Source organism: Brassica rapa, unplaced genomic scaffold (assembly GCF_000309985.2).
Source record: "Brassica rapa cultivar Chiifu-401-42 unplaced genomic scaffold, CAAS_Brap_v3.01 Scaffold0196, whole genome shotgun sequence".
Lineage (NCBI taxonomy): Eukaryota > Viridiplantae > Streptophyta > Magnoliopsida > Brassicales > Brassicaceae > Brassica > Brassica rapa.
Window position 1 is genome coordinate 1 of NW_022610140.1, and position 25810 is coordinate 25810.

General features: G+C 30.4%; 4 protein-coding genes across 16 annotated transcripts; all 4 read right to left on the minus strand.

Moving 5' to 3' along the window:
- Nucleotides 1-5125: 5125 nt before the first annotated feature.
- On the minus strand, nt 5126-9652 carry LOC103848656 (vacuolar-processing enzyme delta-isozyme-like). Of its 13 annotated transcripts, none has more exons than XM_033283070.1 (7): nt 8721-9638; nt 8556-8627; nt 8147-8278; nt 6049-7173; nt 5903-5944; nt 5614-5820; nt 5126-5530 (listed from the first exon to the last, which is right to left on the minus strand). In XM_033283070.1, exons 4-7 carry the CDS (start codon nt 6187-6189, stop codon nt 5393-5395), a joined length of 528 nt encoding a protein of 175 aa, XP_033138961.1. In that variant the 5' UTR covers nt 6190-7173; nt 8147-8278; nt 8556-8627; nt 8721-9638; the 3' UTR covers nt 5126-5392. The 13 variants fall into 13 exon arrangements, 5 of the variants coding, with proteins under 5 accessions (XP_033138961.1, XP_033138962.1, XP_033138960.1 ...); XM_033283071.1 differs by having other exon boundaries at nt 8529-8627; XM_033283069.1 differs by having other exon boundaries at nt 8556-9638.
- A 3412-nt stretch (nt 9653-13064) lies between these two features.
- Nucleotides 13065-15082, minus strand: LOC117129843 (vacuolar-processing enzyme delta-isozyme-like). Its single transcript, XM_033283073.1, has 4 exons — nt 13988-15082; nt 13842-13883; nt 13553-13759; nt 13065-13469 (listed from the first exon to the last, which is right to left on the minus strand). The coding sequence occupies exons 1-4, from the start codon at nt 14126-14128 to the stop codon at nt 13332-13334; spliced, it is 528 nt and encodes a 175-aa protein (XP_033138964.1). The 5' UTR covers nt 14129-15082; the 3' UTR covers nt 13065-13331.
- Nucleotides 15083-18383: 3301 nt separating this feature from the next.
- Nucleotides 18384-19896, minus strand: LOC117129842 (vacuolar-processing enzyme delta-isozyme-like). Its single transcript, XM_033283067.1, has 4 exons — nt 19307-19896; nt 19161-19202; nt 18872-19078; nt 18384-18788 (listed from the first exon to the last, which is right to left on the minus strand). Exons 1-4 carry the CDS (start codon nt 19595-19597, stop codon nt 18651-18653), a joined length of 678 nt encoding a protein of 225 aa, XP_033138958.1. The 5' UTR covers nt 19598-19896; the 3' UTR covers nt 18384-18650.
- Nucleotides 19897-23696: 3800 nt separating this feature from the next.
- Nucleotides 23697-24653, minus strand: LOC117129841 (vacuolar-processing enzyme delta-isozyme-like; the record flags this gene model as incomplete). The annotated part of the gene is made up of 4 exons (XM_033283066.1): nt 23697-24103; nt 24187-24393; nt 24476-24517; nt 24621-24653. Coding segments are annotated over 4 exons (420 nt in total), but the record flags the coding sequence as incomplete, so codon positions are not given.
- Between the last annotated feature and the right edge of the window lie 1157 nt (nt 24654-25810).

Genomic DNA, 25810 nt, shown 5'->3' on the forward strand with positions numbered 1-25810 from the left:
ATATATATATATATATATATATATATATAAATTGATTTGTATGATGGCAACTTTTTTCCTATAAATCAATGAGGAGTTCTTCCTTGTCTGACGAAGTGACTGCTCTTTTAGACCATCTGTTAGACCATCTCCATTAGTGCCTAAAATTTCAAGGAGACAAAGTTGCTTACAATGAGTTCAATGGAGCTTCATTTAGGGCACGGTTTTCATGGCTTTTTTGACCGATGCATCAATTGATGTCTTGCTTTAAGTGTACTAAGATTAGGAAAAGTCGTTCTTATGGTGGTCTAATGGGTAACTCTTTTGGCAACCCTGGAAGGGTTTTGCCTCAAAACAGATCTTCTTCTTGACAACTTTGGTGTTTTGATTGTCTACATGATCATAACTTATATATTTAAAACAGAAGTCATAACCTTGGTCATGTGTGATTTTTTTAAAATAGATCTAATAGACATATTCCTAAAAAGTCATGTTATATTTAATCTCGAAGCTTATCATTTAAATTTTAGACCATACCAAAATTTTTTAATAGGCTATGAATAATTGGATTTAAACATAGATGATTCATTTGATTTATAGATAGTATAAATTAAATAGATATATTTAATGTTGTAATATTATACCTCCATATGTTAATTATTTGTCGATGTTAAATTTTAAAATTACAAAGATTTTTTTTTAAATAACAAAATTATATTATCTAAACACGATTAATCTTTACTACCTTAAACCAATGAAAACAAATTTTAAACTATATAGTTTATTTTAAAAATTAAACAAAAATTAAATGTTTAATTATTTACTCGATAATATAAATCTATGAAGCGAAAAGTTTAATTTTTAAGAAACTTTCTAAATTTGTGAAATGTTACAATATCTTTGAATATGATAATAAACAATATTTTACTAATGTTTATATTATAGTTACGATTTTAACAATGAAATAATAATCCGAAAATATATATATAGAAGAAGATACAAATACATGTGAAAGTTTGAAACAATCTATTCTATGAAAAAATACACCGTAAACTTATTATGTTTTAAAAATTGATAGACACATATATATTATAATATATACCAATTTTAAATTAAAAATAAAATATTTATATAAAAATAAATGAAAACAAAAACCCGCGCGGTTGCGCGGATCGAGATCTAGTTGGTATTTAAAATCATATTCTAGTCTAATAAATAATCTGCTGCTACTTTGTTGAAGCTTACTCTTCTCTGGTTGTTGTTGAAGGTAATGTGTTGGCTGAAAAAAAGAAGAAGATGTGACTCACCATTACGGTGTTCTTGAAGGATGGTTCAGTCAGCATTGGTGGAACACAAGAGCTGTTAGAGCAATCTTATTGGTGAGATACTCACTAAGAGCATCTCCAAAAGAAACTCTATAACTCTAAATATACAGTTTTTTACTCTCCAAAAAGAAACTTCAAAACTTCAAATTTGAAGTTCTGAAGAGTGAAACTTCAAATATAGAGTTTTACTTTTCAAAACTTCAAATTTGAAGTTTCATCTTTTTATTTGCATTTTGGTCCTTACAATTATAGATCATATTTATAATTCTTAAATATTTTTTTGTTTATTGTTTTAATCCTTAAAACTGATATATCTCATAAATATTTTAAATCTGTTTTATAAATTTAAGTTTTACACATGAAATTAAATAAAAATTTTAAAACAAGATTTATAATATTTTAAAACTACAATTAAACAGCAAGAATATTACAAAAAACCATAATAAAAACTTATTAAAAAGACACATGAAAACATAATTATTACTAAAATTTAAATATTATAACAACACTAATAATCTGGTAAATTTGCTCCAAAACCTCTCAAATCTCCAAAATATTGTCCAAACAAATTTTGTGTAACCGAAGATGATTTTTGTTGTTGCTCTTTACACCTTTTTCGTACGATTATTTTTTGTTCAGATCGAATGTATTCACGAGTATTAACATCATCGATAGAAGCTAAGTTTTTTAGAAATATTTTATTTTCCTCTTTTACTTCTTTAAAAGCTAATTTTTTTGCTTCATTTTGCAGTCGTAATTCAATAATCTCATGACCTTTTTCCCTGCTTGTTGTACTTTCGTTTAAAAGATCAAGGATTTTTTCATTTGATGATATCAAACTATCAGCGGGTATAAGAAATGCACTAGTTGATCATATATGAGAGCATTACGAAAATAATTTTATGGAATAATATAGTATTTGCTTGCAGTTTAATATTTAATTATGTACTTTTATTTATAATTTTATATTTTAGTGTAAGATTTTTTAATTAATATTTCTGTAATATTTATATATATGTACTAGTTATTTATAGAAGTTTTATGAATTTACATCAACTATGACAAATATAAAGACTATAGTGTAAAATATAAATAATTTTGAAGTTAGGTTTGAAGTTTTACTTTTGGAGAAGAATACATTGAAACTTCAAATATAGAGTTTTGGAAACTTCAAAATAGAGTTCCTTTTTGGAGATGCTCTAAGTATGTCAATAATATAAACTTATCTTAAACTAAAATAAATCTATATAATTTTTTAACATATGGAATCTTAATATAATTTTTTTTTAGTTTTAGTACTATTACATTAATTAAAAACTTAATATACTATTATATTAAACTTCAATCATTTCAATTTAAACTATGAATAATGAATCTTGTTAGATAGATATTTTATTTTAAGATTTATAAAAATATATAAAAATATTTTTAATATCATATAAAGTATAAAGAGTAGGTGATTTTATTTTATTGACAAAAAATTTGGTCAATTATAAAATGACCTGTGTCATTTGCCAAGGGTTCTCATGAGGTTCTAATAAGATGGGTGCAGAGGAACAGTTGTTAAGCTTTTGATTTAAATTTAAAATTTTCATTTATTTTAGTTACATTTTAAGTCTTAGATACTTTTTAGTATATTTTCATTGGAGCTGCTTTTATTCTTCTCATTACAACTGTCACGGGCGAGGACATGGAGATGGACCTTGCAATGCAAGCTGATTACTCGTTGCAAAGAAGAGTTTCTCAGATTTTTGGTTGCAAATGTTGCTAGTAGATGTTTTAAGATCCATTTTTCATTTGATCAATAGCTTACTGAACAATTAAAACAAAGTCACACACTCTTATGATATTTTAAGAATAACTATAACGTATTGAAATCGTAATCGTAATCGTAATTGTTGTGATCTACATAAGGTTTTTATACGATATATCTTGATTTTTAGCCGATAATTTCTTCACAAGGAAATTCAGATGCACAAAGAGAGACAGAAAAACAGTGGATCGTAAGATGAGTACACATGGTTGTTATATAATTCAAGCAAATTTTTTTTTTTTTGTAACTGAATTCAGGCAAACTTTTGCTTGGAGAAACAGAGAAGCAACATATATAAAAGATCTTGCGTCCTTTGATTGATTAATTGTTCGAAGAATGTTGCCTAATATTATTGTTCGAAGCCTGCTGACTCTATATTATTATAAGCTGTGTGACATATACAGTACCATGAATCTTGTGTCCTGGTGGTTAAAGTAGCAATATCTATGATATAGTAAATACATATAAAATCCATTCGGGTTAAAGAATGTCTTCTTTCTAGTCTTTTTGTTTTTTGTAAGAATATCTAGCCTTTTCATTTTTGTGGAAATATAACAAGTGTGGAGTATGCAGACCTTATTGTTTCAAGTGGAGAAGAACAGCTTTTGTCATATCTCCAGGTAAAGACCCACTAAACACACAATTATAGTTTAAATATAAAAGAAAGAAAAAAAATTCAGATTATGATTTAGATATTAAAAAAAAGCATTTCAGATTATTTATGACTGTGGACATTCTGCAAAATTTGAGCTTTATTGTTTATGCTTTGGTTTTCTTGGTGTGCAGCAAGTCGTAACCGGTATTTGGAGGTTGGCGGTTTAGAATATCATCAACATAGACAAGAACAGCCAAGAAGACGTGGTCGACATATCTGATGAAGAGGGAATGATCAGAATGCGTTTGAGTAAACCCATCACCGAGAATTACACTAGACAGCTTCTGATTCCACTGACGGGAAGCTTGCTTAAGACCATATAGAGACTTATGAAGCTTACACACCGAGTTGGGAGGACACTTCTTGCCAGTGATTTCTTCATAACCTTCAGGGAGACGCATGTAAATTTCTTCATCAAAGTCACCGTTGAGGAAGGCATTGTTGATATCCAACTGCGAAATGGACCAATTTTTAGCTGCGGCAACACTCAGAAGAAGACATAGAGTGCCAATCTTAGCAACAGGCGAGAATGTATCCAAGTAGTCTAAGCCCTCCAACTGTGTGTAGCCCTTTGCAATAACCATATTACAATACGAGCTCCAGTGAGGAAGAGAGAGTTTGTTACGATCGAAAAAAATGTATTGTATTCTCTTATATGTATTTTACACCGTATACATGTATTTATACTCCTTTCTATACCGGTTTACTTAACATACCACCGGTTCAATCACTATAAACTCTAATAAAAACTTTTCAGAATCTTTGAAAATAAAAATTGCAGAAAATTAATTAATTCAATTATAATTATCATAAAATATAATTAGAGACTAAAATTAATTTAGCTTTGATTGATAAGCAAAAACTAAAATTATATAAAATTAATTATATTAACGATAATAATAATTTAATTTTTTTAGTTCAAATATAAAATAAAATATTATACTTAAATTATTTAGAATGATAAATGACAATCACAAAATTTATCAAATGACCGATGAGATATATTATTATTTATTTTGCAAAACATTTTAATAACAATATGGGTGGATAAAACCATATAATAGTAAAATAACATAATCATTCTTAATTTAATCCATTAAAAATGAAAAAAAAAACACTCAATGGAAGTACTGATCAAATTCTAGCTTCGACTGAACATTCTCTGCAAAAATGAATGTTACGTAACATTTATGGCAACAAAAAATTTAAACTTCAGGGTTTATCCTTTGGGTTTTTTGGTCTGCAGCAAAAGTCGTAACCGATATTTTGGGACTGGCGGTTTGTCCCGTTCACCAGTATATATGAGGATTTAATCAGCTGCTCCGGTTCAAGGTTGTAGAACTGTAAACCGTAAAGCATAACACGTGAATACGAGATGTTGACTCGAGTGCCGCCGAGCCTTATCCGATCACTTACTCATTCTCCAATTTAAGACCAAGACTTTCGCGTGAATTCTTGAAACTAGAATTGGTACGAGGTTATTATACTATGAATCCAATTTAAGACCAAGACTTTCGCGTTATCAAGTAAAATAGGCATCAACCATCTCCACACAATCAAATGTTATGCAATAACTTTCATATTTATAAGGCGATCACAATATTATTTTTTGCATATAATTTAATGGGCACAAGCTTCTTCAATAGCTGCAACACTTTTCTTCACATCCACTCCCATATTGCAGATATTGGCAAGTCCTCCTGCATACTTCATATCGTATTCCATCTTTGCTCCACATTGATTCTTGAAACTTTTAACCTGTGATGTTTTATTCAGTATATATTTGTTTTAAGGGTCTTTAAGTGGAACACAAGTAACAATAATTGATAAGGGGTTGTTACCAGAGTCTTGTAGCAGTCCCAATCATCTACAACAGGTTGTCCTGTTGTTCTTGTGGAAGTTAAGAGATCTAAGACATCGGTTTTTTTGAGTGAAAGTCTAAGAATCTCTATAATGTTCTGATCGATTTTTTTCCTGTGATTTATTTCCTCAAGCAGATTCTTCTGAGCTTCTTGTCTTTGAGGTGACCCCACAGGAGCGTTTTGAATCTGAGAGATAAATATATAGTGAAACATCAAAAACAGACACATCTTTCGTTTATGTTTCAATCTTGAAAGATTAGGACTTCACCTTCGTCTCGAGATATAACAGAGGGATATCTCGCGCATCGACCTGCGAAAGCAAAGAAACAATAGATTTAGTTCATATAATCTCCCTGGGACCACTTTCTTTCCTTCTTATGGTTAGAACTTCTTATACACGAAAAATCAATAGACCTTATCCCCGTAGTTTTCGTGTTCAGCACCATCATCAGCGCTAGATTCTGTATCAAATAGTTGGGTTTTGCGAGATTCTGCTGAGAAAAGAAGCAGAGCATAAAGAAAAACAAGAACTTGTAAATGACCAAGAAAAGACATTGTCGTAATAAGACTTCTAAAGAACTGTTTTTTTTTTTCTCTTGCGGTTGATGTTCTTGAATACCGTAGTATATAACTCGTTTATATAGAAAATTTCTTTGAGTCGTTTGCGTATTAAAGTTTGAGTCTGTGGATGGAAAAAGTAACTCATATTATTAAACCCACAAAAAGTAACTCATAATGTTAACTGCTGATGTCAACGTAGTATTTAAATTTGCGTATTAATGTTATTGCTTTTGTTTGCTAGCTTCTTTTTTGAGATAATTGGATAAATAGGATATATATATATACTAGTAGGCAACCCGCCCTACGGGCGGGTAAGCAAATGAACAATATAATATAAATATATTTTATAGTATGATGAAATTTTTAAATAACTTTAGTCTATTATCAATTGAAACTAAATTAGTTTTTACTATTTCATTCTATCACTTTTACCATTTGTTTTTAAATAAATTTAATTTTGAATATTTTAGAATATTCATTCATTTTTTTAAAAAAATATAGTATTTCAAATATAAATGTACAAAGAAAAACTAAATGCATAAATCATGATATGTCCAACATTAGTACTTTGTAGAGTTTCAAACGATATATGTAGATGATATATCATACAAAAAAAGTGTAATGAAAATTTGGTTAAATTGAAACAATGTGTTAATATATCTGAGTAAAATAATAAGGTGGAAAATGTGAACAAAATGTTATAGTTTGTTGGGTTAATCTTTTGATGAGTTGTCTCTCTAACAAAATAGAGAATTTTCTTTTATTTATATAGATATCCTAGCTTGTAAGATAACTCAGTTTCACAAAATAATTCAGTTGGCACTACATTGTGCTCTCCAAGAATAATTTCACCTTTATTGGCCTCTCTAAACTCATAATTAGCTTCAGTAATGTACTCTTCTCGCACCCGTTGGGATCTATAATAGCACATTTTCCCTCATTCTATTGCTAGATTAGCCTTCCTAAATAGTATCTGGTCTGCAGCAAAACACACGGGTCAAACATGAGCAATAAAGGATTTATGTTATTGTCAAGCAAGACTTTGATTCTACTAACTCATCTTATCCTTGTCTTATGTATACAGTGACTATCCTCATAGGTATAAGGATTTTCTTAATTTGTATGTATGAGAAATAATTTTGCTATAGAAGATCGTCATGGTTGAAATGTTATGTATCCAACAATTATCATGATTGTTTTGTTTTATATTGTCCTTCAAAGATTTTAATTATGCAGATTTTCTTAGATGTTAATATTGTCATGGACTCCATATTTTTTTCTTTGTTTGTTTTTTTTGAAAAAGAAACGATCTTTAACTTCTTGACTTGAAGTTTCATTTCAAAATTGAATGTATGCTTCATATTGTTGCTGAACTGAGTGGTATTATTAAAAGTTTATATATGAAAAATTAGCACATGACTTCTTATGGTATTATTAAAAAAATTGACGTATAAAAGAGAAACAAAATTTCCGGTTGCAGCAAGTTCATATATAAAACTCTTTATATGAAGTTGTTTAGGAATTCACCTAGGAAAAGAAAATGATAAAACACACTTAAAGCAAATTAGAAACTCTTCGTATGAAGTTGCTTTAGTAGAAACCTCAACTGAACAGCTTCTTCATGTCCACTGTAAGCGTTCCTGTTTTCTCCATCCCATGGTTTATGTCAGGAAACTTTTCTAATTGCTACCATACCATCAACCTAACAGAAATAAATTGACCACCCAAAGTTTATTATATAACCTGTACCAATTCATTTTTCACATCTCGTATTATGTGTACGCTATATAGTGTATACGGACCTGTCCTTGTTACCTGCCGGCCATAGTAACCCTGGCCAAGACCACTGCTAATAGTTCTGATGACATCAATATTCTAGAACTGCAACATGATGTAATCTAACCCCCTTTTCTAAGAGAAAACATGGGAAGCACATACATATAAAAACTACCTCAGTGATTTAATGGTTGAATTTGCACCAGACTCTTTGTTTTTACTGGAGCTAACGTTTGGCGGTGGAGGAGACCAATCCTCATCCCCCACCAATTCAATCACTTTCACATCTTTCATCTTTCTTGACAACCTATATATACGTAATTCTTTCATGTTTCAGAAATATAAAATAAATGTTTCAAAAATCTGTGTTTATAAAGGTGTGATTTTTTCTCAGACCTAAAACGATTCAAGTGCCAAGGTTCAGACAACGAAGTGTGAAGAACATAATCAAATTGTTTTTTTCAATTACAATGGACCAAAACCAAGAGTGAACATAAACAAAATTAAGAACAACCCTAAGCTAGGTGTGCACACAAATCATAGAGATCAAATCTTACTGTTTGGAAGTTTTTGATTCTTCTTACCCGGAACCTCCGAGACTCCACCCAGAACAGCTTCTTAATCAGCAGGAGAAATTTAATGGTGGAGTTACAACACTCGAATCGGGGAACAGGAGAGAGGAGAGAAAATAAGTTTACTTCGTTGTTTGAAGAGATTGAGAAAATGGTTATGAGAGGAGGTAAGCTTACGTTTTTATAGTCGCAGTTCCACCGCCTTGCATAAGTGATAGATTTAAGGACTTTAAGAAGATGAATCTGTAACTGGTCGCTTTTCGGATTGTTAGGAAGATAAACAACGATAGTAGAACTCAGGTTGTGCCAGGATCTCGTTCGACCCTAAATTTACAAACGATGTGTTTCGAAACACATGGATCTGCTGTTTATCGGCTTGGGTTGTAGTAAACACAACATAAAGCCCAACAATAAACAAAGGCCCACATGTATCACTGACCAATTTAAATGAAACGCAAAGTGTTGGTTGAATGATACACGTGTCATGCTCAGAGTAAGCTATTTGATGACGTGTTTCTCTCAGAAGAGAATCACACTCTTCTTTATGTTATAAGATATATAAATTGATTTGTATGATGGCAACTTTTTTCCTATAAATCAATGAGGAGTTCTTCCTTGTCTGACGAAGTTGCTGCTCTTTTAGACCATCTGTTAGACCATTTCCATTAGTGTCTAAATTTCAAGGAGACAAAGTTGCTTACAATGAGTTCAATGGAGCTTCATTTAGTGGCACGGTTTTCATGGCTTTTTTGACCGATGCATCGATTGATGTCTTGCTTTAAGTGTACTAAGATTAGGAAAAGTCGTTCTTATGGTGGTCTAATGGGTAACTCTTTTGGCAACCCTCGAAGGGTTTTGCCTCAAAACAGATCTTCTTCTTGACAACATTGGTGTTTTGATTGTCTACATGATCATAATCTTATATATTAAAACAGAAGTCATAACCTTGGTTCATGTGTGATTTTTTTTTTAAAATGGACCTAATAGACATATTCCTAAAAAGTCATGTTACATTTAATCTCTAAGCTTATCATTTAAATTTTAGGCATACCAAAATTTTTTAATAGGCTATGAATAATTGGATTTAAACAATAGATGATTCATTTGATTTATAGATAGTATAAATTAAATAGATATAATTTAATGTTGTAATATTATACCTCCATATGTTAATTATTTGTCGATGTTAACTTTTAAAATTATAAAGATTTTTTTTTAATAACAAAATTATATTATCTAACAACGATTAATCTTTACTACCTTAAACCAATGAAAACAAATTTTAAACTATATAGTTTATTTTAAAAATTAAACAAAAATTAAATGTTTAATTATTTACTCGATAATATAAATCTATGAAGCGAAAAGTTTAATTTTTAAGAAACTTTCTAAATTTGTGAAATGTTACAATATCTTTGAATATGACAATAAAACAATATTTTACTAATGTTTATATATAGTTACGATTTTAACAATGAAATAATAATCCGAAAATATATATATAGAAGAAGATACAAATACATGTGAAAGTTTGAAACAATCTATTCAATGAAAAAAATACACCGTAAACTTATTATGTTTTAAAAATTGATAGACACATATATGTTATAATATATACCAATTTTAAATTAAAAATAAAATATTTATATAAAAATAAATGAAAACAAAAACCCGCGCGGTTGCGCGGATCGAGATCTAGTTGGTATTTAAAATCATATTCTAGTCTAATAAATAATCTGCTGCTACTTTGTTGAAGCTTACTCTTCTCTGGTTGTTGTTGAAGGTAATGTGTTGGCTGAAAAAAAGAAGAAGATGTGACTCACCATTACGATGTTCTTGAAGGATGTTTCAGTCAGCATTGGTGGAACACAAGAGCTGTTAGAGCAATCTTATTGGTGAGATACTCACTAAGTATGTCAATAATATAAACTTATCTTAAACTAAAATAAATCTATATAATTTTTTTAACATATGGAATCTTAATATAATTTTTTTTAGTTTACTATTACATTAATTAAAAACTTAATATACTATTATATTAAACTTCAATCATTTCAATTTAAACTATGAATAATGAATCTTGTTAGATAGATATTTTATTTTAAGATTTATAAAAATATATAAAAATATTTTTAATATCATATAAAGTATAAAGAGTAGGTGATTTTATTTTATTGACAAAAAATTTGGTCAATTATAAAATGACCTGTGTCATTTGCCAAGGGTTCTCATGAGGTTCTAATAAGATGGGTGCAGAGGAACAGTTGTTAAGCTTTTGATTTAAATTTAAAATTTTCATTTATTTTAGTTACATTTTAAGTCTTAGATACTTTTAAGTATATTTTCATTGGAGCTGCTTTTATTATTCTCATTACAACTGTCACGGGCGAGGACATGGAGATGGACCTTGCAATGCAAGCTGATTACTCGTTGCAAAGAAGAGTTTCTCAGATTTTTGGTTGCAAATGTTGCTAGTAGATGTTTTAAGATCCATTTTTCATTTGATCAATAGCTTACTGAACAATTAAAACAAAGTCACACACTCTTATGATATTTTAAGAATAACTATAACGTATTGAAATCGTAATCGTAATCGTAATTGTTGTGATCTACATAAGGTTTTTATACGATATATCTTGATTTTTAGCCGATAATTTCTTCACAAGGAAATTCAGATGCACAAAGAGAGACAGAGAAACAGTGGATCGTAAGATGAGTACACATGGTTGTTATATAATTCAAGCACAATTTTTTTTTTTTGTAACTGAATTCAGGCAAACTTTTGCTTGGAGAAACAGAGAAGCAACATATATAAAAGATCTTGCGTCCTTTGATTGATTAATTGTTCGACGAATGTTGCCTAATATTATTGTTCGAAGCCTGCTGACTCTATATTATTTTAAGCCGTGTGATATATACAGTACCAAGAATCTTGTGTCCTGGTGGTTAAAGTAGCAATATCTATGATATAGTAAATACATATAAAATCCATTCGGGTTAAAGAATGTCTTCTTTCTAGTCTTTTTGTTTTTTGTAAGAATATCTAGCCTTTTCATTTTTGTGGAAATATAACAAGTGTGGAGTATGCATACCTTATTGTTTCAAGTGGAGAAGAACAGCCTTTGTCATATCTCCAGGTAAAGACCCACTAAACACACAATTATAGTTTAAATATAAAAGAAAGAAAAAAATTCAGATTATGATTTAGATATTAAAAAAAAGCATTTCAGATTATTTATGACTGTGGACATTCTGCAAAATTTGAGCTTTATTGTTTATGCTTTGGTTTTCTTGGTGTGCAGCAAGTCGTAACCGGTATTTGGAGGTTGGCGGTTTAGAATATCATCAACATAGACAAGAACAGCCAAGAAGACGTGGTCGACATATCTGATGAAGAGGGAATGATCAGAATGCGTTTGAGTAAACCCATCACCGAGAATTACACTAGACAGCTTCTGATTCCACTGACGGGAAGCTTGCTTAAGACCATATAGAGACTTATGAAGCTTACACACCGAGTTGGGAGGACACTTCTTGCCAGTGATTTCTTCATAACCTTCAGGGAGACGCATGTAAATTTCTTCATCAAGGTCACCGTTGAGGAAGGCATTGTTGATATCCAACTGCGAAATGGACCAATTTTTAGCTGCGGCAACACTCAGAGAAGACATAGAGTGCCAATCTTAGCAACAGGCGAGAATGTATCCAAGTAGTCTAAGCCCTCCAACTGTGTGTAGCCCTTTGCAATACCATATTACAATACGAGCTCCAGTGAGGAAGAGAGAGTTTGTTACGATCGAAAGAAAATGTATTGTATTCTCTTATCTGTATTTTACACCGTATACATGTATTTATACTCCTTTCTATACCGGTTTACTTAACATACCACCGGTTCAATCACTATAAACTCTAATAAAAACTTTTCAGAATCTTTGAAAATTTTATTGCAGAAAATTAATTAATTCAATTATAATTATCATAAAATATAATTAGAGACTAAAATTAATTTAGCTTTGATTGATAAGCAAAAACTAAAATTATATAAAATTAATTATATTAACGATAATAATAATTTAATTTTTTAATTCAAATATAAAATAAAATATTATACTTAAATTATGTAGAATGATAAATGACAATCACAAAATTTATCAAATGACCGATGAGATATATTATTATTTATTTTGCAAAACATTTTAATAACAATATGGGTGGATAAAACCATATAATAGTAAAATAACATAATCATTCTTAATTTAATCCATTAAAAATGAAAAAAAAAACACTCAATGGAAGTACTGATCAAATTCTAGCTTCGACTGAACATTCTCTGCAAAAATGAATGTTACGTAACATTTATGGCAACAAAAAATTTAAACTTCAGGGTTTATCCTTTGGGTTTTTTGGTCTGCAGCAAAAGTCGTAACCGATATTTTGGGACTGGCGGTTTGTCCCGTTCACCAGTATATATGAGGATTTAATCAGCTGCTCCGGTTCAAGGTTGTAGAACTGTAAACCGTAAAGCATAACACGTGAATACGAGATGTTGACTCGAGTGCCGCCGAGCCTTATCCGATCACTTACTCATTCTCCAATTTAAGACCAAGACTTTCGCGTGAATTCTTGAAACTAGAATTGGTACGAGGTTATTATACTATGAATCCAATTTAAGACCAAGACTTTCGCGTTATCAAGTAAAATAGGCATCAACCATCTCCACACAATCAAATGTTATGCAATAACTTTCATATTTATAAGGCGATCACAATATTATTTTTTGCATATAATTTAATGGGCACAAGCTTCTTCAATAGCTGCAACACTTTTCTTCACATCCACTCCCATATTGCAGATATTGGCAAGTGCTCCTGCATACTTCATATCGTATTCCATCTTTGCTCCACATTGATTCTTGAAACTTTTAACCTGTGATGTTTTATTCAGTATATATTTGTTTTAAGGGTCTTTAAGTGGAACACAAGTAACAATAATTGATAAGGGGTTGTTACCAGAGTCTTGTAGCAGTCCCAATCATCTACAACAGGTTGTCCTGTTGTTCTTGTGGAAGTTAAGAGATCTAAGACATCGGTTTTTTTGAGTGAAAGTCTAAGAATCTCTATAATGTTCTGATCGATTTGTTTCCTGTGATTTATTTCCTCAAGCAGATTCTTCTGAGCTTCTTGTCTTTGAGGTGACCCCACAGGAGCGTTTTGAATCTGAGAGATAAATATATAGTGAAACATCAAAAACAGACACATCTTTCGTTTATGTTTCAATCTTGAAAGATTAGGACTTCACCTTCGTCTCGAGATATAACAGAGGGATATCTCGCGCATCGACCTGCGAAAGCAAAGAAACAATAGATTTAGTTCATATAATCTCCCTGGGACCACTTTCTTTCCTTCTTATGGTTAGAACTTCTTATACACGAAAAATCAATAGACCTTATCCCCGTAGTTTTCGTGTTCAGCACCATCATCAGCGCTAGATTCTGTATCAAATAGTTGGGTTTTGCGAGATTCTGCTGAGAAAAGAAGCAGAGCATAAAGAAAAACAAGAACTTGTAAATGACCAAGAAAAGACATTGTCGTAATAAGACTTCTAAAGAACTGTTTTTTTTTCTCTTGCGGTTGATGTTCTTGAATACCGTAGTATATAACTCGTTTATATAGAAAATTTCTTTGAGTCGTTTGCGTATTAAAGTTTGAGTCTGTGGATGCAAAAAGTAACTCATATTATTAAACCCACAAAAAGTAACTCATAATGTTAACTGCTGATGTCAACGTAGTATTTAAATTTGCGTATTAATGTTATTGCTTTTGTTTGCTAGCTTCTTTTTTGAGATAATTGGATAAATAGGATATATATATATATATATAAATTGATTTGTATGATGGCAACTTTTTTCCTATAAATCAATGAGGAGTTCTTCCTTGTCTGACGAAGTTGCTGCTCTTTTAGACCATCTGTTAGACCATCTCCATTAGTGCCTAAATTTCAAGGAGACAAAGTTGCTTACAATGAGTTCAATGGAGCTTCATTTAGTGGCACGGTTTTCATGGCTTTTTTGACCGATGCATCGATTGATGTCTTGCTTTAAGTGTACTAAGATTAGGAAAAGTCGTTCTTATGGTGGTCTAATGGGTAACTCTTTTGGCAACCCTGGAAGGGTTTTGCCTCAAAACAGATCTTCTTCTTGACAACATTGGTGTTTTGATTGTCTACATGATCATAATCTTATATATTAAAACAGAAGTCATAACCTTGGTTCATGTGTGATTTTTTTTTTAAATAGACCTAATAGACATATTCCTAAAAAGTCATGTTACATTTAATCTCGAAGCTTATCATTTAAATTTTAGGCATACCAAAATTTTTTAATAGGCTATGAATAATTGGATTTAAACAATAGATGATTCATTTGATTTATAGATAATATAAATTAAATAGATATAATTTAATGTTGTAATATTATACCTCCATATGTTAATTATTTGTCGAGGTTAACTTTTAAAATTATAATGATTTTTTTTAAATAACAAAATTATATTATCTAACAACGATTAATCTTTACTACCTTAAACCAATGAAAACAAATTTTAAACTATATAGTTTATTTTAAAAATTAAACAAAAATTAAATGTTTAATTATTTACTCGATAATATAAATCTATGAAGCGAAAAGTTTAATTTTTAAGAAACTTTCTAAATTTGTGAAATGTTACAATATCTTTGAATATGACAATAAAACAATATTTTACTAATGTTTATATATAGTTACGATTTTAACAATGAAATAATAATCCGAAAATATATATATAGAAGAAGATACAAATACATGTGAAAGTTTGAAACAATCTATTCAATGAAAAAAATACACCGTAAACTTATTATGTTTTAAAAATTGATAGACACATATATATTATAATATATACCAATTTTAAATTAAAAATAAAATATTTATATAAAAATAAATGAAAACAAAAACCCGCGCGGTTGCGCGGATCGAGATCTAGTTGGTATTTAAAATCATATTCTAGTCTAATAAATAATCTGCTGCTACTTTGTTGAAGCTTACTCTTCTCTGGTTGTTGTTGAAGGTAATGTGTTGGCTGAAAAAAAGAAGAAGATGTGACTCACCATTACGGTGTTCTTGAAGGATGGTTCAGTCAGCATTGGTGGAACACAAGAGCTGTTAGAGCAATCTTATTGGTGAGATACTCACTAAGTATGTCAATAATATAAACTTATCTTAAACTAAAATAAATCTATATAATTTTTTTAACATATGGAATCTTAATATAATTTTTTTAGTTTACTATTACATTAATTAAAAACTTAATATACTATTATATTAAACTTCAATCATTTCAATTTAAACTATGAATAATGAATCTTGTTAGATAGATATTTTATTTTAAGATTTATAAAAATATATAAAAATATTTTTAATATCATATAAAGTATAAAGAGTAGGTGATTTTATTTTATTGACAAAAAATTTGGTCAATTATAAAATGACCTGTGTCATTTGCCAAGGGTTCTCATGAGGTTCTAATAAGATGGGTGCAGAGGAACAGTTGTTAAGCTTTTGATTTAAATTTAAAATTTTCATTTATTTTAGTTACATTTTAAGTCTTAGATATTTTTTAGTATATTTTCATTGGAGCTGCTTTTATTCTTCTCATTACAACTGTCACGGGCGAGGACATGGAGATGGACCTTGCAATGCAAGCTGATTACTCGTTGCAAAGAAGAGTTTCTCAGATTTTTGGTTGCAAATGTTGCTAGTAGATGTTTTAAGATCCATTTTTCATTTGATCAATAGCTTACTGAACAATTAAAACAAAGTCACACACTCTTATGATATTTTAAGAATAACTATAACGTATTGAAATCGTAATCGTAATCGTAATTGTTGTGATCTACATAAGGTTTTTATACGATATATCTTGATTTTTAGCCGATAATTTCTTCACAAGGAAATTCAGATGCACAAAGAGAGACAGAGAAACAGTGGATCGTAAGATGAGTACACATGGTTGTTATATAATTCAAGCAAATTTTTTTTTTTTTTGTAACTGAATTCAGGCAAACTTTTGCTTGGAGAAACAGAGAAGCAACATATATAAAAGATCTTGCGTCCTTTGATTGATTAATTGTTCGAAGAATGTTGCCTAATATTATTGTTCGAAGCCTGCTGACTCTATATTATTTTAAGCCGTGTGACATATACAGTACCAAGAATCTTGTGTCCTGGTGGTTAAAGTAGCAATATCTATGATATAGTAAATACATATAAAATCCATTCGGGTTAAAGAATGTCTTCTTTCTAGTCTTTTTGTTTTTTGTAAGAATATCTAGCCTTTTCATTTTTGTGGAAATATAACAAGTGTGGAGTATGCAGACCTTATTGTTTCAAGTGGAGAAGAACAGCTTTTGTCATATCTCCAGGTAAAGACCCACTAAACACACAATTATAGTTTAAATATAAAAGAAAGAAAAAAAATTCAGATTATGATTTAGATATTAAAAAAAAGCATTTCAGATTATTTATGACTGTGGACATTCTGCAAAATTTGAGCTTTATTGTTTATGCTTTGGTTTTCTTGGTGTGCAGCAAGTCGTAACCGGTATTTGGAGGTTGGCGGTTTAGAATATCATCAACATAGACAAGAACAGCCAAGAAGACGTGGTCGACATATCTGATGAAGAGGGAATGATCAGAATGCGTTTGAGTAAACCCATCACCGAGAATTACACTAGACAGCTTCTGATTCCACTGACGGGAAGCTTGCTTAAGACCATATAGAGACTTATGAAGCTTACACACCGAGTTGGGAGGACACTTCTTGCCAGTGATTTCTTCATAACCTTCAGGGAGACGCATGTAAATTTCTTCATCAAGGTCACCGTTGAGGAAGGCATTGTTGATATCCAACTGCGAAATGGACCAATTTTTAGCTGCGGCAACACTCAGAAGAAGACATAGAGTGCCAATCTTAGCAACAGGCGAGAATGTATCCAAGTAGTCTAAGCCCTCCAACTGTGTGTAGCCCTTTGCAATACCATATTACAATACGAGCTCCAGTGAGGAAGAGAGAGTTTGTTACGATCGAAAGAAAATGTATTGTATTCTCTTATCTGTATTTTACACCGTATACATGTATTTATACTCCTTTCTATACCGGTTTACTTAACATACCACCGGTTCAATCACTATAAACTCTAATAAAAACTTTTCAGAATCTTTGAAAATTTTATTGCAGAAAATTAATTAATTCAATTATAATTATCATAAAATATAATTAGAGACTAAAATTAATTTAGCTTTGATTGATAAGCAAAAACTAAAATTATATAAAATTAATTATATTAACGATAATAATAATTTAATTTTTTAATTCAAATATAAAATAAAATATTATACTTAAATTATGTAGAATGATAAATGACAATCACAAAATTTATCAAATGACCGATGAGATATATTATTATTTATTTTGCAAAACATTTTAATAACAATATGGGTGGATAAAACCATATAATAGTAAAATAACATAATCATTCTTAATTTAATCCATTAAAAATGAAAAAAAAAACACTCAATGGAAGTACTGATCAAATTCTAGCTTCGACTGAACATTCTCTGCAAAAATGAATGTTACGTAACATTTATGGCAACAAAAAATTTAAACTTCAGGGTTTATCCTTTGGGTTTTTTGGTCTGCAGCAAAAGTCGTAACCGATATTTTGGGACTGGCGGTTTGTCCCGTTCACCAGTATATATGAGGATTTAATCAGCTGCTCCGGTTCAAGGTTGTAGAACTGTAAACCGTAAAGCATAACACGTGAATACGAGATGTTGACTCGAGTGCCGCCGAGCCTTATCCGATCACTTACTCATTCTCCAATTTAAGACCAAGACTTTCGCGTGAATTCTTGAAACTAGAATTGGTACGAGGTTATTATACTATGAATCCAATTTAAGACCAAGACTTTCGCGTTATCAAGTAAAATAGGCATCAACCATCTCCACACAATCAAATGTTATGCAATAACTTTCATATTTATAAGGCGATCACAATATTATTTTTTGCATATAATTTAATGGGCACAAGCTTCTTCAATAGCTGCAACACTTTTCTTCACATCCACTCCCATATTGCAGATATTGGCAAGTGCTCCTGCATACTTCATATCGTATTCCATCTTTGCTCCACATTGATTCTTGAAACTTTTAACCTGTGATGTTTTATTCAGTATATATTTGTTTTAAGGGTCTTTAAGTGGAACACAAGTAACAATAATTGATAAGGGGTTGTTACCAGAGTCTTGTAGCAGTCCCAATCATCTACAACAGGTTGTCCTGTTGTTCTTGTGGAAGTTAAGAGATCTAAGACATCGGTTTTTTTGAGTGAAAGTCTAAGAATCTCTATAATGTTCTGATCGATTTGTTTCCTGTGATTTATTTCCTCAAGCAGATTCTTCTGAGCTTCTTGTCTTTGAGGTGACCCCACAGGAGCGTTTTGAATCTGAGAGATAAATATATAGTGAAACATCAAAAACAGACACATCTTTCGTTTATGTTTCAATCTTGAAAGATTAGGACTTCACCTTCGTCTCGAGATATAACAGAGGGATATCTCGCGCATCGACCTGCGAAAGCAAAGAAACAATAGATTTAGTTCATATAATCTCCCTGGGACCACTTTCTTTCCTTCTTATGGTTAGAACTTCTTATACACGAAAAATCAATAGACCTTATCCCCGTAGTTTTCGTGTTCAGCACCATCATCAGCGCTAGATTCTGTATCAAATAGTTGGGTTTTGCGAGATTCTGCTGAGAAAAGAAGCAGAGCATAAAGAAAAACAAGAACTTGTAAATGACCAAGAAAAGACATTGTCGTAATAAGACTTCTAAAGAACTGTTTTTTTTTTCTCTTGCGGTTGATGTTCTTGAATACCGTAGTATATAACTCGTTTATATAGAAAATTTCTTTGAGTCGTTTGCGTATTAAAGTTTGAGTCTGTGGATGCAAAAAGTAACTCATAATATTAAACCCACAAAAAGTAACTCATAATGTTAACTGCTGATGTCAACGTAGTATTTAAATTTGCGTATTAATGTTATTGCTTTTGTTTGCTAGCTTCTTTTTTGAGATAATTGGATAAATAGGATATATATATATATATAAATTGATTTGTATGATGGCAACTTTTTTCCTATAAATCAATGAGGAGTTCTTCCTTGTCTGACGAAGTTGCTGCTCTTTTAGACCATCTGTTAGACCATCTCCATTAGTGCCTAAATTTCAAGGAGACAAAGTTGCTTACAATGAGTTCAATGGAGCTTCATTTAGTGGCACGGTTTTCATGGTTTTTTGACCGATGCATCGATTGATGTCTTGCTTTAAGTGTACTAAGATTAGGAAAAGTCGTTCTTATGGTGGTCTAATGGGTAACTCTTTTGGCAACCCTGGAAGGGTTTTGCCTCAAAACAGATCTTCTTTTGACAACATTGGTGTTTTGATTGTCTACATGATCATAATCTTATATATTAAAACAGAAGTCATAACCTTGGTTCATGTGTGATTTTTTTAAAATGGACCTAATAGACATATTCCTAAAAAGTCATGTTACATTTAATCTCTAAGCTTATCATTTAAATTTTAGGCATACCAAATTTTTTAATAGGCTATGAATAATTGGATTTAAACAATAGATGATTCATTTGATTTATAGATAGTATAAATTGAATAGATATAATTTAATGTTGTAATATTATACCTCCATATGTTAATTATTTGTCGATGTTAACTTTTAAAATTATAAAGATTTTTTTAATAACAAAATTATATTATCTAACAACGATTAATCTTTACTACCTTAAACCAATGAAAACAAATTTTAAACTATATAGTTTATTTTAAAAATTAAACAAAAATTAAATGTTTAATTATTTACTCGATAATATAAATCTATGAAGCGAAAAGTTTAATTTTTTAGAAACTTTCTAAATTTGTGAAATGTTACAATATCTTTGAATATGACAATAAAACAATATTTTACTAATGTGTATATATAGTTACGATTTTAACAATGAAATAATAATCCGAAAATATATATATAGAAGAAGATACAAATACATGTGAAAGTTTGAAACAATCTATTCAATGAAAAAATACACCGTAAACTTATTATGTTTTAAAAATTGATAGACACATATATATTATAATATATACCAATTTTAAATTAAAAATAAAATATTTATATAAAAATAAATGAAAACAAAAACCCGCGCGGGTTGGCGGATCGAGATCTAGTTGGTATTTAAAATCATATTCTAGTCTAATAAATAATCTGCTGCTACTTTGTTGAAGCTTACTCTTCTCTGGTTGTTGTTGAAGGTAATGTGTTGGCTGAAAAAAAGAAGAAGATGTGACTCACCATTACGGTGTTCTTGAAGGATGGTTCAGTCAGCATTGGTGGAACACAAGAGCTGTTAGAGCAATCTTATTGGTGAGATACTCACTAAGTATGTCAATAATATAAACTTATCTTAAACTAAAATAAATCTATATAATTTTTTTAACATATGGAATCTTAATATAATTTTTTTTAGTTTTAGTACTATTACATTAATTAAAAACTTAATATACTATTATATTAAACTTCAATCATTTCAATTTAAACTATGAATAATGAATCTTGTTAGATAGATATTTTATTTTAAGATTTATAAAATATATAAAAATATTTTTAATATCATATAAAGTATAAAGAGTAGGTGATTTTATTTTATTGACAAAAAATTGGTCAATTATAAAATGACCTGTGTCATTTGCCAAGGGTTCTCATGAGGTTCTAATAAGATGGGTGCAGAGGAACAGTTGTTAAGCTTTTGATTTAAATTTAAAATTTTCATTTATTTTAGTTACATTTTAAGTCTTAGATATTTTTTAGTATATTTTCATTGGAGCTGCTTTTATTCTTCTCATTACAACTGTCACGGGCGAGGACATGGAGATGGACCTTGCAATGCAAGCTGATTACTCGTTGCAAAGAAGAGTTTCTCAGATTTTTGGTTGCAAATGTTGCTAGTAGATGTTTTAAGATCCATTTTTCATTTGATCAATAGCTTACTGAACAATTAAAACAAAGTCACACACTCTTATGATATTTTAAGAATAACTATAACGTATTGAAATCGTAATCGTAATCGTAATTGTTGTGATCTACATAAGGTTTTTATACGATATATCTTGATTTTTAGCCGATAATTTCTTCACAAGGAAATTCAGATGCACAAAGAGAGACAGAGAAACAGTGGATCGTAAGATGAGTACACATGGTTGTTATATAATTCAAGCAAATTTTTTTTTTTTTTTGTAACTGAATTCAGGCAAACTTTTGCTTGGAGAAACAGAGAAGCAACATATATAAAAGATCTTGCGTCCTTTGATTGATTAATTGTTCGAAGAATGTTGCCTAATATTATTGTTCGAAGCCTGCTGACTCTATATTATTTTAAGCCGTGTGACATATACAGTACCAAGAATCTTGTGTCCTGGTGGTTAAAGTAGCAATATCTATGATATAGTAAATACATATAAAATCCATTCGGGTTAAAGAATGTCTTCTTTCTAGTCTTTTTGTTTTTTGTAAGAATATCTAGCCTTTTCATTTTTGTGGAAATATAACAAGTGTGGAGTATGCAGACCTTATTGTTTCAAGTGGAGAAGAACAGCTTTTGTCATATCTCCAGGTAAAGACCCACTAAACACACAATTATAGTTTAAATAAAAGAAAGAAAAAAAATTCAGATTATGATTTAGATATTAAAAAAAAGCATTTCAGATTATTTATGACTGTGGACATTCTGCAAAATTTGAGCTTTATTGTTTATGCTTTGGTTTTCTTGGTGTGCAGCAAGTCGTAACCGGTATTTGGAGGTTGGCGGTTTAGAATATCATCAACATAGACAAGAACAGCCAAGAAGACGTGGTCGACATATCTGATGAAGAGGGAATGATCAGAATGCGTTTGAGTAAACCCATCACCGAGAATTACACTAGACAGCTTCTGATTCCACTGACGGGAAGCTTGCTTAAGACCATATAGAGACTTATGAAGCTTACACACCGAGTTGGGAGGACACTTCTTGCCAGTGATTTCTTCATAACCTTCAGGGAGACGCATGTAAATTTCTTCATCAAGGTCACCGTTGAGGAAGGCATTGTTGATATCCAACTGCGAAATGGACCAATTTTTAGCTGCGGCAACACTCAGAAGAAGACATAGAGTGCCAATCTTAGCAACAGGCGAGAATGTATCCAAGTAGTCTAAGCCCTCCAACTGTGTGTAGCCCTTTGCAATACCATATTACAATACGAGCTCCAGTGAGGAAGAGAGAGTTTGTTACGATCGAAAGAAAATGTATTGTATTCTCTTATCTGTATTTTACACCGTATACATGTATTTATACTCCTTTCTATACCGGTTTACTTAACATACCACCGGTTCAATCACTATAAACTCTAATAAAAACTTTCAGAATCTTTGAAAATTTTATTGCAGAAAATTAATTAATTCAATTATAATTATCATAAAATATAATTAGAGACTAAAATTAATTTAGCTTTGATTGATAAGCAAAAACTAAAATTATATAAAATTAATTATATTAACGATAATAATAATTTAATTTTTTTAATTCAAATATAAAATAAAATATTATACTTAAATTATGTAGAATGATAAATGACAATCACAAAATTTATCAAATGACCGATGAGATATATTATTATTTATTTTGCAAAACATTTTAATAACAATATGGGTGGATAAAACCATATAATAGTAAAATAACATAATCATTCTTAATTTAATCCATTAAAAATGAAAAAAAAACACTCAATCAATGGAAGTACTGATCAAATTCTAGCTTCGACTGAACATTCTCTGCAAAAATGAATGTTACGTAACATTTATGGCAACAAAAAATTTAAACTTCAGGGTTTATCCTTTGGGTTTTTTGGTCTGCAGCAAAAGTCGTAACCGATATTTTGGGACTGGCGGTTTGTCCGTTCACCAGTATATATGAGGATTTAATCAGCTGCTCCGTTCAAGGTTGTAGAACTGTAAACCGTAAAGCATAACACGTGAATACGAGATGTTGACTCGAGTGCCGCCGAGCCTTATCCGATCACTTACTCATTCTCCAATTTAAGACCAAGACTTTCGCGTGAATTCTTGAAACTAGAATTGGTACGAGGTTATTATACTATGAATCCAATTTAAGACCAAGACTTTCGCGTTATCAAGTAAAATAGGCATCAACCATCTCCACACAATCAAATGTTATGCAATAACTTTCATATATTTATAAGGCGATCACAATATTATTTTTTGCATATAATTTAATGGGCACAAGCTTCTTCAATAGCTGCAACACTTTTCTTCACATCCACTCCCATATTGCAGATATTGGCAAGTGCTCCTGCATACTTCATATCGTATTCCATCTTTGCTCCACATTGATTCTTGAAACTTTTAACCTGTGATGTTTTATTCAGTATATATTTGTTTTAAGGGTCTTTAAGTGGAACACAAGTAACAATAATTGATAAGGGGTTGTTACCAGAGTCTTGTAGCAGTCCCAATCATCTACAACAGGTTGTCCTGTTGTTCTTGTGGAAGTTAAGAGATCTAAGACATCGGTTTTTTTGAGTGAAAGTCTAAGAATCTCTATAATGTTCTGATCGATTTGTTTCCTGTGATTTATTTCCTCAAGCAGATTCTTCTGAGCTTCTTGTCTTTGAGGTGACCCCACAGGAGCGTTTTGAATCTGAGAGATAAATATATAGTGAAACATCAAAAACAGACACATCTTTCGTTTATGTTTCAATCTTGAAAGATTAGGACTTCACCTTCGTCTCGAGATATAACAGAGGGATATCTCGCGCATCGACCTGCGAAAGCAAGAAACAATAGATTTAGTTCATATAATCTCCCTGGGACCACTTTCTTTCCTTCTTATGGTTAGAACTTCTTATACACGAAAAATCAATAGACCTTATCCCCGTAGTTTTCGTGTTCAGGCCACCATCATCAGCGCTAGATTCTGTATCAAATAGTTGGGTTTTGCGAGATTCTGCTGAGAAAAGAAGCAGAGCATAAAGAAAAACAAGAACTTGTAAATGACCAAGAAAAGACATTGTCGTAATAAGACTTCTAAAGAACTGTTTTTTTTTTCTCTTGCGGTTGATGTTCTTGAATACCGTAGTATATAACTCGTTTATATAGAAAATTTCTTTGAGTCGTTTGCGTATTAAAGTTTGAGTCTGTGGATGCAAAAAGTAACTCATAATATTAAACCCACAAAAAGTAACTCATAATGTTAACTGCTGATATCAACGTAGTATTTAAATTTGCGTATTAATGTTTATTGCTTTTGTTTGCTAGCTTCTTTTTTGAGATAATTGGATAAATAGGATATATATATATATATATATATATATATATATAATATATATATATGTGATTTGTATGATGGCAACTTTTTTCTATAAATCAATGAGGAGTTCTTCCTTGTCTGACGAAGTTGCTGCTCTTTTAGACCATCTTTTAGACCATCTCCATTAGTGCCTAAATTCAAGAGACAAAGTTGCTTACAAGAGTTCAATGGAGCTTCATTTAGTGGCACGGTTTTCATGGCTTTTTTGACGCGATGCATCGATTGATGTTCTTGCTTTAAGTGTACTAAGATTAGGAAAAGTCGTTCTTATGGTGGTCTAATGGGTAACTCTTTTGGCAACCCTGGAAGGGTTTTGCCTCAAAACAGATCTTCTTCTTGACAACATTGGTGTTTTGATTGTCTACATGATCATAATCTTATATATTAAAACAGAAGTCATAACTTTGGTTCATGTGTGATTTTTTTTTAAAATAGATCTAATAGACATATTCCTAAAAAGTCATGTTATATTTAATCTCGAAGCTTATCATTTAAATTTTAGACATACCAAAATTTTTTAATAGGCTATGAATAATTGGATTTAAACAATAGATGATTCATTTGATTTATAGATAGTATAAATTAAATAGATATAATTTAATGTTGTAATATTATACCTCCATATGTTAATTATTTGTCGATGTTAAATTTTAAAATTATAAAGATTTTTTTTTAAATAACAAAATTATATTATCTAACAACGATTAATCTTTACTACCTTAAACCAATGAAAACAAATTTTAAACTA